Source organism: Bubalus bubalis, chromosome 15 (assembly GCF_019923935.1).
Source record: "Bubalus bubalis isolate 160015118507 breed Murrah chromosome 15, NDDB_SH_1, whole genome shotgun sequence".
NCBI classification, from domain to species: Eukaryota; Metazoa; Chordata; class Mammalia; order Artiodactyla; family Bovidae; genus Bubalus; species Bubalus bubalis.
Window position 1 is genome coordinate 47,211,081 of NC_059171.1, and position 16,359 is coordinate 47,227,439.

Consider the following 16,359-nt stretch of genomic DNA (forward strand, 5'->3'; position numbering starts at 1 on the left):
TGGTCAGTACATGTTTGTAAATAAACAAATAAATCAGTTGGTGCTGTTGTGGTTTAAGACTGGAATGGAGAAGGAAGTCCATGATGTGGTCTTGAGCCTGATGGTTGACCAGAGTTGAGGCCAAGACTGAATGAGAAAGCACTGGATGCATGACCCAAGATAATGTTGGGATATGTCAGGACGCAGTCAGATACTAGTTTTTGATAAACTTGAGGCAGTTCTTAGGTGATGGGTCATTCATGGAAGTGTTAAAGAGTTGTCATGAACTTCAGAGAAGGGAGGATTGCCTGGGACAGCAGAAAAACAATGGTTTGCGAGAAACAAGGAGGATGTATTTTCAGGTCTTTATGATTCTGGAATCTGGGAGAAGGATATGCAAAAAAGGATATTTTTTCTCTACTGGGAAAAGATATGCAAAAAAAGTTAGAGCCTTGAAGGCGGGCTTAGTAGAAGGTGGAGAGATTGTTTGGTGAAGGACTGAAGCTGTGGAGGATCTTGTTTGCCATAGATTGATTGTTGGACACAGAGGAAAGGATCACGTGAGCTGGGGAATTGGGTCAAAGCATAGCAGATATAGAACAACATGGGGATGGACCTTCATTTTCTATTGTCTTTTAGTTTTTCTCTTCCCCTCTCTCTTCCTCTTCCTCCTCCTCCTATCCTCCTTCCCCTACTCTCTCCCTCCCTCTCTTTCATGAGTAAAGATGCAAAAACCATGGCATGCTAGAGTGACTATGAATAGGACTTAGGGTTTCTAAGGGAAGAGGAGGCTGGAGAAAGGAATCTCCAAGCATTAACTCCAAGATGGTCTTTATCTCTGTGGTCACTATGCCTCCTTCCTTCTCCATGATAGCTTAAAAATTCACATCTCAAATATTCAGGGTATCTTAAGGAAATGGATGTCAAAAATAATGAAGAGTCACCCTGACATTGGTAATAGTTATTTCCACCTGTGTCCTTCAGTGAGCTCTAGCATCTTAAATCTTTAAGGAGGCAGTGAGGGTCATTCTTTTCCAGGGAAATCTCCAGGTATCCTGGTGTGGGGAGACTGAGAGGAGAGAGGTTGATTTTCCAATGCATGTGGCTGAATTGAAAAATGCAAGGTTGTTTATTATGTTTTTAAAATACAGTGATGAGAATAATCAATGAAAAGCAATACTTTGATGATTTAAATGTTTATTATGTTTTTAAAATACAGTCATGAAAATGACCAATGAAAAGCAATACTTTAATGATTTAAATGTTGAGAACAATTGCGGTTGAAAATAATGTGCTTGGAGGGATTGCAAAATAATCTTTACCTGCTGCTGCTTCCACTTCCACAAAGCCCAAATTTGTTATTCATTTGTTTTCATCATGCCAGTTGATATTGATCATATAAAGTTGATGTCTGACGTATTTGAAAATTGGAAATTTCTGGAGGAGAAAACACATCTTGTGTGACAAAGTATGATTTCTTTGTAATTGTTCACAGAAAGATCTACCTTTGGGGATCTGATTCATTCATTCAACAGTTATGTATTGAGCACCTACTATGTGCCAGGCAGTGTGGTAGGCTGTGGGCCAACATAGTGGTGAAAAAGTAAGCTGGTCTCTATTTTCATGGAGCTTTCATTCTTGTGGGAGAGACAGATGATCAGTAGATAAGTAGCAGCGTAAATAAATAGGCAGCAAAAAGTACTCGGAAGAAAACAAAAGCAGATCAAAGTCTATAGTGAAGAGTGGGGGTAGGGGTTTCTTCTAGAGGGAGGCTTCCTCTGAGGAGAGGGTGTCAGAGCAGAGCTCTTAGGGAAGTGAGGGAATAAGTTTGAGTTAATCAAAGTGAAATGGGAGGATAACAGGGCTTGGAGTTGAGGGCAAGTGGGGGTTGTGACATGATGAGCTAATTAATGTTTTTAAGAGGTCACTGTTTGTCATATAGAACATTCTCTTTAGGAGAAGAGTGAGGAGAAGGTAAGGAGAAACAGGGAGACTGGTGTTTCCTAGTTCAGGAGATGATGTTGGAAGAACATGTTAGCTCACATGCCTCCTGGAGGAGTCACCAAGGCAGAATATATTGTGCCAGGATCCTATTAGGGGAGAGGAGTGGAGGGAAAAGGAGGGAAGGGGAGGTTCCTGGCTGTCCTCTCCGCTGGTCACAGCCAACATTGGTGATTAGAATAGAGTGGCAGATGAGAGAAAATAAGTTGTCACTTTTAGCTTATATTTTGGAGGGAGAGCTGGCTGGACTTAAGATAAAAGGATATGAGGGAAAGAGGAGAATCAGAACTTGCTTTTAGGCTTTTGAGCTGATTGTCCAGCTGAATGATTTTGAATGAACCAGAGGGAGCCCAGGGGAGGTGAACTGAGGACTTGCTAATTTTGAGATTTCTATCAACCTTGTCAAAGGATTCTCCAGCTTGTGGATTTTGCTTGCCTCAGGTCCTTCTCCTCTCCCTTCCTGCCGTAGTATTTGGAGAGCTTCTTTAATTTACACATGAGAGGTAGGAGAAAGTGTGAAGTGATAGGAAACTAATGTGCTAAAACAGAGAAGGAGCCATTGTCCCTCTGTCCCAGGGCTTTGGCCTGCATCCTGTGGAGTTTACCTATGGTGTGAGGGCCATTTTACTTATCTTGATAAATGGCCTGGGAGCATTCTTTTTGCCTTAGGCTATTCTGGTCTCAAGAAATTGCAATTAACCTGAATTCTTTGACTATTATTTTTAAAAAAGTTAAAAGTGTTTTAGGCAACTAAAAGAAAAAGTACTGTAGGTAGAAGGCAGAAGATTCTTGACCTTAGGCTACATAGAGATCATAGGGGTTTGAATGAGAAAGCCCCAAGGATGTGGCTGTTTATATGGCATTACATGGTCAATAGTTTTAAGTGCACACAGAGAAATAGCAGGACACTTGGGCAGCATTATAGGTTCTTATTTGCATCTATTTAATAAGAAAAACTGATTCCCATTTATATCATATGTTATGTCTGTAAATAACTTAAAATAACAAGTTTCATGTCATTATGATTTTAAAAATTCTACTTTGCCTTTGACCTAAACTTCACAGTCTTATTAAACACACATTGTTTATTGATAACTTAACCACATGCTGAGGGCTTCCCTGGTGGCTCAGATGGTAAAGAATCTACCCGCATGCAATAGACCCAGGTTTGATCCCTGGGTTGAGAAGAACTCCTGGAGAAGGGAATGGTTACCCACTCCAGTAATCTTGCTGGAGAAACCAGGACAGAGGAGACTGGTGGGGTACAGTCCCATGGGGTCGCAAAGAGTTTGAACGACTGAGCGACTAACACACACACACACACACACATACACACACACACACACACACACACACACTATTACCACATGCTGCACACACCCCTACTACTACTACTACCACATGCTGGGCCCTATCAGGTCCAGGAAACAAAGGAGAATAGGAGGTCCTTGACCCCAGAAGCTCGTGGTTAGCAGAGGAAACTAACATCTATACATGACATACACTAACCATCATGCCAGTGTTTGTTAGTGTGGTAAGCGTCACATTGCCAGTGTTGACAACATTCTAAAAAGTACAGGGGAGGAAGACATTGTCCTAAAGAGAAAATGATGTTTTAGTCCCAGTAGAGGAGTAAGTGTTTGACAGGCAGAGGAAAGAAGAGGCAGTAGGGTCTGACATGAAGAACACCAAGGCAGATGGGAAAATACATGGCATGCACGGGAGTTCTCAAGTCCAGGGATGCTGTGTAACTCTAAACCCACGGGTGGGTGGATGCTTCAATATCTTGATACATTCCACCAAGGATCTTTTTTTTCTTTTCTATGGATAATGTAAGTGGAGTTGAGACATTGTAAGCTGGAGAATGGACATGAAGTTGCCATGTGGGGAAGATCAATACGGTGGCGGTAGTGAGTCAAAGGGTGAGGGTAGAATACGGGAGAGCAGCTCAGTGGCTATTGATCCAGGCCAGGGGAGACTTACTGAGAGCCCACCCCAGGACTGGAGGGTAGGAATGGAGAATGCAGAACAGCTCAGCAGTCTCTTCTAGATTGGGGTGGTTGACTTGAGAGTTATATAATGTGGGGAGGGAGCTAGGATGATTCTGAGGTTTCTGATTTCTAAGAAGGGGTTGAGGACATTGCATGTTTGGGTGGAAAGAATGGGCATATATGAGTTCAAATACCAACCTTCTTATTTGGATGTGTTATTTAATTTCTAGCCCCATATATAAAATGGGGACAAAGAATCCTGTTTTTAAGCATTTTACTGAATATTGTAGATGGTGATGCTGTCCTTTGAGTGGACTTAAAAATACAAAAGGAGGGACAGATATAGGGCAAAGAGAGTGGGAATTTAGGAATCTGAGATGGTAAGCATTTCTTACACAAGCTTTGTATTATTCACTTTTTGTCATTATTTCATTTAGTCCTCATAGCCAGCCTATTGGTGTGGGTAGTATTATTGCCATCATTTTACAGGAAAACGTGTCAAGGCTTTGTTTGTTGTTGTTTAGTTGCTAAGTTGTATCTGACTCTTTCTCGACCCCATGGACTGTAGCCCGCCAGGCTCCTCATGCATGGGATTCTCCAGGCAAGGATACTGGAGTGGGTTGCCATGCCCTCCTCTAGGGGATCTTCCCAACCCAGGAATCGAACCCAAGTCTTCTGCTTTGGGAGAGAGATTCCTTACCACTGAGTCGCCTGTGAAGTCCTGTTGAGGCTTAGAGGGAACAAACAACTTGACTAAGACCACACAGAAGAGTCGGATATTGAATCTGAGCTGAAATTAAATTCTGATTCCAGAACCTGTGCTTGTGTTACCACACTCCATAGCCTCCTAAATCTCTCCTCATTTGTACACACACAGAGGATGCATATAATCTAAATCAAAGCCTTTCCAAACCTACCTTACCCTGTATAATAATGCCCCTCCAGCAACTCACTGGGTAAATCTACTTTGCCCTTGGTCTCTTTCCAGGCCTAGAAGAGGGGAGTAGAAAGACTGTAGTCACAGGTGACCCAGGCAGTGGCAGCACTTGTGGTCCAAGCATTCTTTCACTAACCTCTCCCTTCTATAAATTGCAATATTAAACTTGTCCTCCCATGGCTATTTGTGTTGGCCTCCCCACGTGTGACACCCAGGACTTGTCTTTGCATGTTTGTGCCCGCAGCATGGAGCTCAATGCCTGGAACAGAGTGGTAACCCAACATGTGCCAAGAGACGAGGGAGGGGACACCAGCTGGGCTAGCCGGCTCTCTCTCGTTCATATGGCCTCCGTCTCTTGCCAACAGCCAGAGGGTTGAAATCTAGCAACTCGGAAGAGTAAGACTGACCTCCGGCTATTCTCGTCACTGGATTAGGCCAGTCTTTTACCAGGAAAGGATTACTCATAGATTTTGAGATTCTAATGCAAATCCACCACTATTCTCCCGAACACAAGCTAGAAAATTACATTTTGAAAAGCATAACTGTATTGATGTGATGTTGTGAAAATATATAAAACTTGGGGTGTGTGGAAGTTTACAAAGAGTCTTAATGTAGAATATAATAAATAAGAGCCTCTGCAGTGATTATTAGTAGAAAAAGAAAACAAACATATTACATCGTATAATAATTGTACCCAAAGCATATATGCACCTTAGCCAGGAAAAGAACAGGAAGAATTTGAGGGTAAAGGGGGCAATACGTATATAAACATGTACATACATGTAAATGTGTGTATGTAAATGAGTGTATAGGTAAATGCATGTAGATAGTTATGTACATAAATAGAAACCAAGAATTAACATTTTAAGGTCTTGTGTTAGCAAAAAGTATGTCTTTTTGCTTCTTTAGTTCAGAATGAGTGTAGAATATTTGCTAAGAGAGTTTAGTGCATTTCTGAGACTTACTGAGTCAAATCTGTGTGATTAAAAAGAAATGAAATTCTGCTTGAATGCTTAAATACTCTTTAAAAACAAAACACAACTTTGTGACTTGGAAACTGAAGTGGAGCACATATCTCTGAAAGGCACAGGAACATCCACCTCCAAGCAAGAACATAACAGGCTGCGTTTGCAACTTGAGAAATTTCATATAGGAATGCATTTTTATTTTAAAAAATTGCTGAATCAGTGCAGGAAAATGAGAATCTGTCCTATTTCTACTCCCTTGAGAGACTAGACTGTGTTTCTTGGTACCATGGTCTCAGGGATGTGTTTCCCCTTAAGTCCAAACAATAGACCAGAGGACTTTCCGGTCCTGCCTAGCCCTGTTCATCCCCCGCCTTTCAGTGCATTGTTCTGAACAGTAAGGACTCCCTGTGCTCTTAAAGTATTGCCACTGTAAAAGTCATCACTGACTGGTATTTAAGAAGATTGTGAGTGTATTTTCTAAGAGTTGATGTCGAATCAGAATCACTTAATCAGTGTCTGTAGGTTCCTTAGTATAGTCTAACCTTCTATTATGTCGACTTAGGAAACTGCTATTTCTGCAGGTCAGAAAGGTCTGTGATGTCATGTGGTCTACCCAGAGCTGAAACTATATCAATGTTATCAAACACATATTTTGTGTTTTTCTTTCATGATTGTGCATTATTTTTCTTTTCCAGCCATTGGGAGCAGCAGCTTCAGCCCAAGACCAACTCATCAGTTCTCCCCACCACAGATTTATCCTTCCAAGTAAGATGTATTTTCTCTTAATCAATAAATAACTTTTCTGAGTAGTCTTTTACCTTATTTCAAGTCAGGTCTGGTGCCCACATGTTACATCTTAAGTTAAACTAAAGTGTGTTTCATAGAGACTTAAGTGTACTCATGTAAATTTATTTGGAGCATCACCTAGGAGGGACACTGAAATATTTCAGTACTTTGTCTATGATAGTTGAAGATTATACATGAAGAAACAATCTTTAACTAGAATTTGTGATTTGGTTGTTAATCAGTTACCTTGCATGTTTCCATCTAATGCATGGGCTTTCTATTTTCTGTCATTTCTGACAAATAGCAGACCATACCCACATATTCTTCCTACCCCTTCCTCACAAACTATGGCTGCATATGGGCAAACACAGTTTACTACAGGAATGCAACAAGCTACAGCCTACGCCACGTACCCACAGCCGGGACAGCCCTATGGAATCTCCTCCTATGGTGAGTAATCCCGTTGCTTTAGCAGTGGTGTTGCCTAGTGGGCACACCCGTGCATGTGAAAGTGTCACGGGAGTGGTATATAGAGATGGGGCTCTTGGTCACTTGAGAAAGGGCTGTCACCTTTTGTGTCTGAATTCTTAATATGATTGTTTCTAATGAACATTGTAAGAAGGGGTGGCTGCTTATCTTGAGGTCAGAAGTGGCAGATGGATAGCATGGTTCATATGCTTTCTTGCTCTTTGTTTTTTTTCCCCCATTTATATCTCGGTTCTTAATTTGCCATTTGAACACTTGGTTTGGGAATCCAAAGTATTCTGGTGCATATTTCTGATAAAACTTCTGTGAATGAAGTCTTTTGGGGGTGAAGATTCATTTCCTATTTATCAGGTGCTGAGCTATGATTAGAGAAGTACAAGCCACATTCAACAAACCCTGGCTCTAAACTTGATGGGAGTAGTCGTCTCATATGTCAGCGTTATCAACCACTAGGAAAAGTGATCTATATCATGGCTTGGGCTGTACTTGAAAGAGCCCAATCAGGAAAACATTGAAAGCTCACATCCTTATTTGTTCCCTCTCACCTGGAGATTATTTTTATCTTGGTGTAATTTAACTCAATTGTTAACAGGGTCAATACCTGTAAATTAAAAATAAAGCCAGCCAAACTTCAGAGTTTAATTCTTAAAAATCTTAGGATTCCAAAAATACCTTCTTTTCCATGGAATGGTAGCTGTAATCTTAAACAAATTGCAACTTGTTGGAATATAAAAATACGAATTATTGGCATTTTATTACAAAATAAATAAAACCTGGTGATCCAGAAAAAAAATACATGAAATTTTGGAAGCAATGACTGAAAGAAAAAACTAGTGGATTATTTTGTGATCAATATTCTAATTTTCCTTCTGCTGCTATTGTTGTTTCATAATCTTTTCAGTATGTTGAAACAAATAATGTTCTTCTTCAGGTATTTCATTGATCATTAGAAGGTAACTTATCTTTAGTTTTTTTGTCTTGTCTTTACCCCAGGCAAATTTCCCATATACACATTTTACAGAAATGAAAATCTAAATTATGTATTACTTCAGCTTTTATAGTTTTATTTTAAAAAGATCACAACTGAATGTGATCCAGTGAAGTGTTTTTCAACTAGACTTAAAAACAGCCATCAAATGGACTTCCTAGAATTATCTTTCATTTCCATGACTTTGCTGAGTTTCTCAAAATGATGTTAAATATAGATCAAATTATCTGTAATTTACTTTTAAACTGTTCTTGTGCTGAAAGAGGAAAAAGGTTCCATGATTTGAATTGTGTGACTTCAAATTCTATAATGTGAATTAAGGCAGTCCCCCAATTTATATTCTCAAAATTTATTTGCAAGCTGATGATTTGAAATATAAATGTATATTCTAGGGCAAACAATATTCAAGTATATAGATGTATTAATGCTGCCAGGAGAAGGTACCTTTCCTGGTACTGCTTTGGCTGCTACTCACACAACTCTCTTGGTTTTTTTGTTTTGCTCCTCCCCATTCAGTCATGGTTGGGCCCTTTGCCGATTTCTGGGTAAGGACTCCTCTAGTTTTAAACCATCAACAGATATCTCTGTTGTTTGAAATAGTTCGTCCAGTAGGGTGAGATGAGCAGACGTTCTAAGGTTATACTCCCAACTAGTAAAGTGAGAATGGGGATTTTCATATGGTAGGAGGGGATTGGGAAAGTGGTGAGAGTAAGGCTTAGTGTGAAGGACTTGATCCCAGAGCCTTCCGTGCTTATGAATCTGGGAATAAATAATTCTCAGTCCTGAGCACTTTCCTGATCCACCCTCCTTCTTCTCTTTTTGTGCCTTGAGGGCAAGGAGATGCCCTAGTGCTTCTGGCCTGCCATTCTATTTTTCTTGGGCCAGTGCATGGAAAAATATGGCAGCTTTCTTTTCATTGTTTGCTCTGGGAAGAAAAGCACATAATTTAAATTTATGGGTTTTAACCCTAAACTGATAGTTAAGATTCTGATGGTCTTAGAATTCTGACTACCTCTGGGGACGTGTGTCCCCTGACTTTTTAATTAGACCCAGTGAGAAAAGATAGGCAAATGTTTTCCCAGTAAGGGCAGTGGGTCCATGGGGAAGAAGGGGTCATGCCATTCTTCACTGGATCTGCATGGAGTCAACCAGTGGGATGAGTTTGCCAGCTCCTGGCTAGAAGCCATGGAGATGGGTGTGGCTATGGGCATTTTCTACCTCTTCCTGCTTTTCTTTACCTGTTCTTACCACAAAGATTCCCATTCTGAGCCTCCAGGCTGAAAACAGAGCTGGCACAGGTGAAGACTGAATGTACAACAGTATAGCATCAGAGAGAGAGAGAAGGAGAAAATCCCTATTGTGACCCTATGAAAAGGCAGTGAGTTTCTGGAGCCATCAAACCACCTGTATTGGGCAGCTGTTTTTCCAGGGACCATTTATAAGTGTGGCTTATTCATTGGTTTGGGATTGCCTTTGCAGGGAAAGTGACATTTTTTTAAATGCTAAGGTTGTGTTAAGACTGCGATGCAAGGCCATTATGAGGTTGTTTAGAGATACTTTAGAAATTAGAGTAAGCTCTCTCAGCCAAGAGTCAGATTCTTCCACTGCCTTAGGAAAGTTACCTAAATTCATTCTACTGATGAAATTCCCCTAAAATGGAAATAAACAGTGAGACTACTGTGTATTCTAGATCCCAAAGATATTATTTATCTTAAGTGCAAAGTAAAATTATTCCAAAATGTGAATTCCCTTGGCAGACATTTTACTCCCCTCCCTCTGTGGGAATTAAAGACAGTTGTTAACTTTCATGACTGTCTTTAATTATGATCCAAGGCTGAGCCTTGTGCAACGATACTGCCAAACCCAAGTCCTGAAATTAGGATGTCAGCCTGGTACTTTGGGATGTATTTGGGGGCACAAATACTTTATTTTTATATTATGTGATTTTTAAAAAGCATACTTTTAAAAATACATAAAAAGGTGTACTTTAGGTTACACTTAAAAATTATATTTGAATAAATACTTGAAACTGCAAGGGGCAAAAAGGGAACCATTGGTTTCCTTCATGCTGTTCTGTAGGACTGAATTTTTTACTATTCTGCCTTCCTTGTGTTTACTTTGTGGATACCTGGGAAAAGATTTCCTCCTGTGTTGCTTAATTCTATGTCCAGTATTGCTACCTCTGACCTCAAAATAAATTATGTACTAAAATCAGCATTGTGGTAGAAAGAGTAAAGAAAAAACTTTTTAAATGCTATGAGGTTAGAGACTTTTAATCACTTTTTAGGAAAAAATGTTTTGATTTTGACATTAATGTAACAGTGTTTAGAAAAATATAGTTCATTTTAATTATGACTATTTCTGGACTATAAAGGTGATCTTAAACTCGTGTAAAACAGCACAATTAATTACAGAAGCTAAATTTTGTAACAACTAATCACTGGAGTTAAATTTTATAAAAAATAGAATTCAGGAAAACAAAAAAAAAGGACAGTGGAGACAGGCATTCAAATCTTTCATAATCCTGTTTTTTTTGTTGTTTTAATTGAAGGTAGAGTTAAGGGTATTTCACTCTAAGCATGTTTGGCCTTGGCTATTGAGATAATACTGGGAAAAGTTTGTGACTGGCTAGCTGTGGGAGTGTTTTTGTATACTCACCAGCTGTTGGAAATGAACAGATAGATAAGCTATCACTAACTGATTTAGGTGCATTGTGGGCAGGCATCAAGACTGAAGGCGGATTGTCACAATCTCAGTCACCTGGGCAGACAGGATTTCTCAGCTATGGCACAAGCTTTGGGACCCCTCAACCTGGACAGGCACCGTACAGCTACCAGATGCAAGGTCTGTATACATACTGACATTGCTCCTTTCATTAACCCTACAGGATAATTAGATTCTAAAGTGGACCCTGCTATTCTGTATAAGTTGTGGATGATGGTAAGTGGACTGGGCTTGGAGGCAAGATGCCTGGTTCTCATTTGGCTCTTTACACACCTATTCTCCGAGCCTAAATTTCCTTATTTGTTATTAACATCCAGGGCTTAGACAGGATGATCACTAACGTTCTTTTTCAAAAAGCTCTAAAATTTTTTGTGATGTTGACGTTTTCTGCCCTTGCTTCTATCAGTGAAAAAAGGAATGGAAAAAAGTAGGAGTCAATGATGTAATATCCTAATGTGGACTGTCCTAAAAACTGACACTTGTGGCCATTCAGCTTTTTTCAAGGGGCTGTGTTTTCTTCATTATCACATTTCTGGAAATGGAACCGTGATACGTGTTGGCTAAATGATCTGTCAAAGACCAGGAGATCAAATTGACAGCCACTCAATGCATCTTCAAGATTTTGCTTCCAAGGACCCATTCCTGGGTTCTGATTTTGAAACTGTAGACAAAACATAATGTTAAGTACATGTCATATCATAAGGATGACAGCTGAAAGTTTGTATTGTCAAACTCATTCAAGAGTAGGCATTACTGTAATTGGCAGATTATTGTCATGCAAATGTGTCTGTAAAGTACTTGAAATCTGTTCTTGCATAATTTAAACATTCTAATATATATATACACACACACACACACACACACACACACAATAAATCATATCCTTTCAATAGTGCCAAACTATAGTCAAATTGCTTCCCAGGTGGCACAGTGGTGAAGAATCTGTCTGCCAGTGCTGGAGATACAAGTTCAATCACTGGGTCAGGAAGATTCCCTGGAGGAGAAAATAGCAACTTACTCCAGGATTCTTGCCTGGGAAGTCCCTTGAACAGAGGAGACTAGTGGGCTACAGTCCATGGGGTTGCAAAGAGCCAGACATGACTGAGCGATTGAGCGAATTCTACTTGTAATTCACACTATAGTAGAATTAAATATCTATGTTTTAAAATGTTATTTGCTTTTCTTTATTGAAGTGTAGTTGATATATAATATTACATACATTATAGGTGTACAACATAGTGATTAACCTTTTTAAAGGTTATATTTCATTTATAGTTGCTACAAAATGCTGGCTGTATTCCCTGTGTTGTACATGTACTCTGTGTACATACATGTGCGTGTGTGTGTGCTAAGTTGCTTCTGTTGAGTCCGACTGTCTGTGACCCTATGGACTGTAGCCTGCCAGGCTCCTCTGTCACAGATAAAGAGAAGAAACTAGTGGTTACCAGTGGGGAGAGAAAAAGGGGAGCGGACAAGATAGGGTAGGCCCGCTTTCCTCTCCCCACTGGTAAGCACTAGTTTGTTCTCTATGTCTGTGAGTCTGTTTCTTTTTTGTTATATTCACTAGTTTTATTTATTAGAGTCCACATGTAATTGATATTGAGGTGGCTTAGCACATAATTGATATCATACAGTATTTGTCCTCCTCTGTCTGACTTATTTCACTTGTCATAATGCCCTTCAAGTCCATCCATGTTGCTACAAGTAGCAAAATTTCATTCTTTTTTATGGCTGAGTAGTATTCCACTGTGTGCGTGTATACATGTACATACACACCACATCTTTATCCATTCATCTGTTTGAAGACACTTAGCAACCTGCTCTTTTTAATAACAGATATAAACATCTTTTCATATCAATAAATTCTGTAGCATTATTTTAATGGCTGTATGGTTTCATAGATATATCTTATTTAATCCATTATCAGACATCTAGAGTGATTCTACGAATGTCTTACGTGCATCCTTAATTATTCCCTTTGAGTAAATTTAAGTGTGGCTAGGTAAACTGTTTTAAACTCTTTTAAGGATTTGTAATGTTTTTACACAAAGAAGGGCTGTGAATTAGAGTGAACACATTAAATATTTAACTTTTAAAAATTTGTCATTTTGGAAGGTCTGAGATTTTATTATTTTCATGTGCATTTTTAGAAAATTGAGCTGATAAACCATTTTTCTTTTCTAACATGGTGATGTTCATCTTTTCTTATTATTTCTTATACTACACTTCTTAAACTTTGGTAATGCTTTATAGATATTTTTCTATAAAATATTTTTTATATTTTATAATGTTTTCTATAAAACATTATGTATAATGTTTTATAGATACATTTCTAGTTTATCATTTTAAAGAGCTTTTTTCCCTGCATGGGGAAGGTAAAATTTTATGGGACCAGATCCATTAATCCTTTCATATTTGTTTTGCCTTTGGTATAAAAAGGGCTGAATTATAAAGTTTTGAAATACTTGATGGCTACAAAGTTAAAACTGTCTTACAATGGATGATGTTTATTGTTAGAAGGATATTACTTTTGTGCCTGATTCCAAAACTTGAAAGCTGCCTTGGGAAAAGAACTATGGTTATATACATGCTAAATGTCAGTTGAGTAAAGGGATAAAAAGAACAGGAAGTGATGAGACTTCATTGAAGGATTGAACCATCTTAGGCTTTAATAGTGAAATGGTTCATAAGGTGAGTAAAGTCTGTAAAGTTCATTTGTGTGAAGTAGAGAGAAAGTAGACAAACAGATAAAGGAACTATGCAATTGCGGAGTCTTGGGAAAGTTAGGGGAAAAAGTTGGGTGCTGTGGTGAGTCCCATTCTACCCTGGGCATACAGGTTTCTTAAAGGAGAAGTGGATCCTAAGAGTCCAAATGAAATAGAGGAAGTGCCCTCCAGAGAAGAGAGGTTACCTACATGTGTGATTCCTGGGCTTGAGCCCACGTGCAGCCAGCCCCTTGGCTACTATCCACAATGCGTTGAGTATAGAAATTGCGAGTAAGTGTTTAGAAATGTTTATGGTATGTCATAGTAAACTTATTATGTTGGTGAAATGAAACACTAATATTAAGAAATCAGACATGGACTCTGTGTCTTTTCTTTTTTCACCTCATTCTTTTAGTCATATGTAACTATTATATTTTGCTAAGTTGTCAGTCTGAGAAAGATTAGAAGTAAAAACAGGGTTGTATCTTGGGGAATTCAAGAAGGGTGGCACTTGAGAGTTCTTTTTTAAGGCAGTTGTAATCTTTTGCTTTCTAGTTTTGGCATATGTCCTAATATTAGAGATACAGTTCATAATTTTTCATTTATTCAAGTTTACTTTAATAACTGTATTATCAACTGGCCATATTGAAGAAATTAAAGATCTTTTAAAATTAGAGGATAGTTATTTTACAATATTGTGATGGTTTCTGCCATACATCAATATGAATTAGCCACAGGTATGTGTATATATATGTCCCCTCCCTCCTTTTCTCTCAGATCAAAAGCTTATGTGGCAGAAAATTCTTAAGAGAACTAGCTAGCTATCAGATGTAAGTATAGCTTAAGAGTATAAAGAAGAATGGAAATGAAGAAGAAAAGAAAGTTAACTTGGAGGAGGAAAAGAGTCTTCATTTTAAAGCAGAAATGAGGACATTTGTAGAACTAAATGTAGCATTGCTCTCTAGTCATAGATTTCATTGCATCTGGGATGTTGCATTAAAACTTTTTGTGTTTTTAGGCATACTCTGGTTGAATGGTCTTTCCAGTGGGATTTTAGAACCCATATTCACTAAAATTTTATTTCATATGAATGTTTGTATAATGACACTTTGCTCATTTTTAGAGTAATCTGAAAATATGATTTTCACACATCAAGCCAGAGAATACCATGTTGTTAACTTGAAACTTGCCAAAATGATGATGGATAATGATACATGATATTCTGTAGACTACTTATAGTCACATATGGATAAATAACTAAACTCTGATTAATATGAATTTCTTAAACATTAAGTGCATTGTAAAAAAAAATGAAATGGATGAAATGATATTATATGTCCAGTCATGGGATATCTGTTGACCTTTGTCGTTCAATACTGTTTTTCAATATAAAACTTTCTATAATGTATAAAATTATTTTTAAAATTCTCTAAATTCTATTATCCTTAATGGATAACAGTGATTTTTGTTCATATCACTCTTATAGCTGTTGAAAATTCTTAGAATCCTGGATGACAGTATACATATTTTAGTGATTTGGGAGTATTGATATTTTACTTAGCTTTTTCTCCAAGATCTTTTGACCTTTAAAATATAAAATATGATGAGTTATTCAGAGATTTAGTTGCTAAGATTTTATATTAGGATTTCACAATATTAGAAGAAGTACTTTAGTAACCAAGATGACTCGAACTAACTCAGTGGTGGGATATATGCTTTAGGGTGTTGTGCTGATTAACTTCAGGAGAATTTATGATGATCACCTCTTTGGTTCTGTCAGATTTAGAAGGTTGGACTAAAGATATAATCTTGCTTTCTGGCAAACAGTGTAGGTACTGGAGTCAAGCTGCCTGTTGAACACCCTGCCCTTGCTATTGGTGGGACTTCAGCATGGGGTTCAACTTCATGTCTCCATTTCTTTGTCTTGAATATTGTCTGTTCCCACAGTAGTGGGCTTCCCAGGTGGTTCAATGGTAAAGAATCTGCCTGCCAATTCAGGAGATGCAGGTTCAGTCCTTGGGTCAGGAAAATACCCTGGAAGAGGAAATGGAAACTCACTGCAGTATTCTTGCCTGGAGAATCCCATGGAGGAACCTGGCAGAGTTGGACACGACTGAGCAACTGAGTGCATACACATACCCACTGTAGTATGGTGAGAATTCACTGAGATTATCCATTTATGGGCTTCTATGGTGGCTCAGTGGTAAAGAACCCACCTGCAAGCCAGGAGATGCTGGTTTGATCCTTGGATTCGGGAGATTCCCTGAAGAAGGAAATGGCAACCCACTCCAGTATTCTTGCCTGGGAAATACCAAGGACAGAGGAGCCTAATGGGCTATGGGATTGTGAGAGTCAGACATGACTTATCACTCTGACCAACATCTAGCACTGGTAAGCATTTAAATGCTTAGTTTCATTTAACTGTGTTCATTTTGATAGTGATGTGGTGGTGATTATTATTATTATCATTATCATCATCATCATGTAATAGTTCCAGATTAGGAAGCACTGCCAAATTCTCCTGCTCTTGCATTTCCCAGGAGGAAAAAAAAAAAAAAAAATATATATATATATATATATGAAATAAATATAAAAATTTGATATATGTATATTATATATATAACCAGCACGGATTGTTCCAAGAACGCAGTAATCAAATAATCATGGCTAGAAAAGAGCCAGATCTAACTAATATGCTGGCAAGGAAGGAAAATCACTGTCAGCAAAGGTCAGGCTTTGTGTACATGATACAAAAATGTAGAAGAAACAAGAGAAAGCAGCCAAGAACATGAAG

The 16,359-nt window shown here is 38.4% G+C and overlaps 1 protein-coding gene across 13 annotated transcripts in view; it reads left to right on the forward strand.

The window, feature by feature from the left end:
* EYA1 (EYA transcriptional coactivator and phosphatase 1) overlaps positions 1-16,359 on the forward strand; it is a 187,490-nt gene that overhangs the window by 36,681 nt on the left and 134,450 nt on the right. For 8 of the 13 annotated variants that reach the window (XM_044928690.2, XM_044928691.2, XM_044928692.2 and 5 more), the window contains exons 5-7: positions 6,572-6,641; positions 6,967-7,112; positions 10,843-10,980. In XM_044928690.2, the coding sequence (XP_044784625.2) occupies positions 6,572-6,641; positions 6,967-7,112; positions 10,843-10,980 (354 nt within the window). The remainder of the gene's footprint in view (positions 1-6,571; positions 6,642-6,966; positions 7,113-10,842; positions 10,981-16,359) is intronic. The other 5 variants (XM_044928698.2, XR_006544956.2, XM_044928694.2 and 2 more) reach the window with 3 other exon arrangements.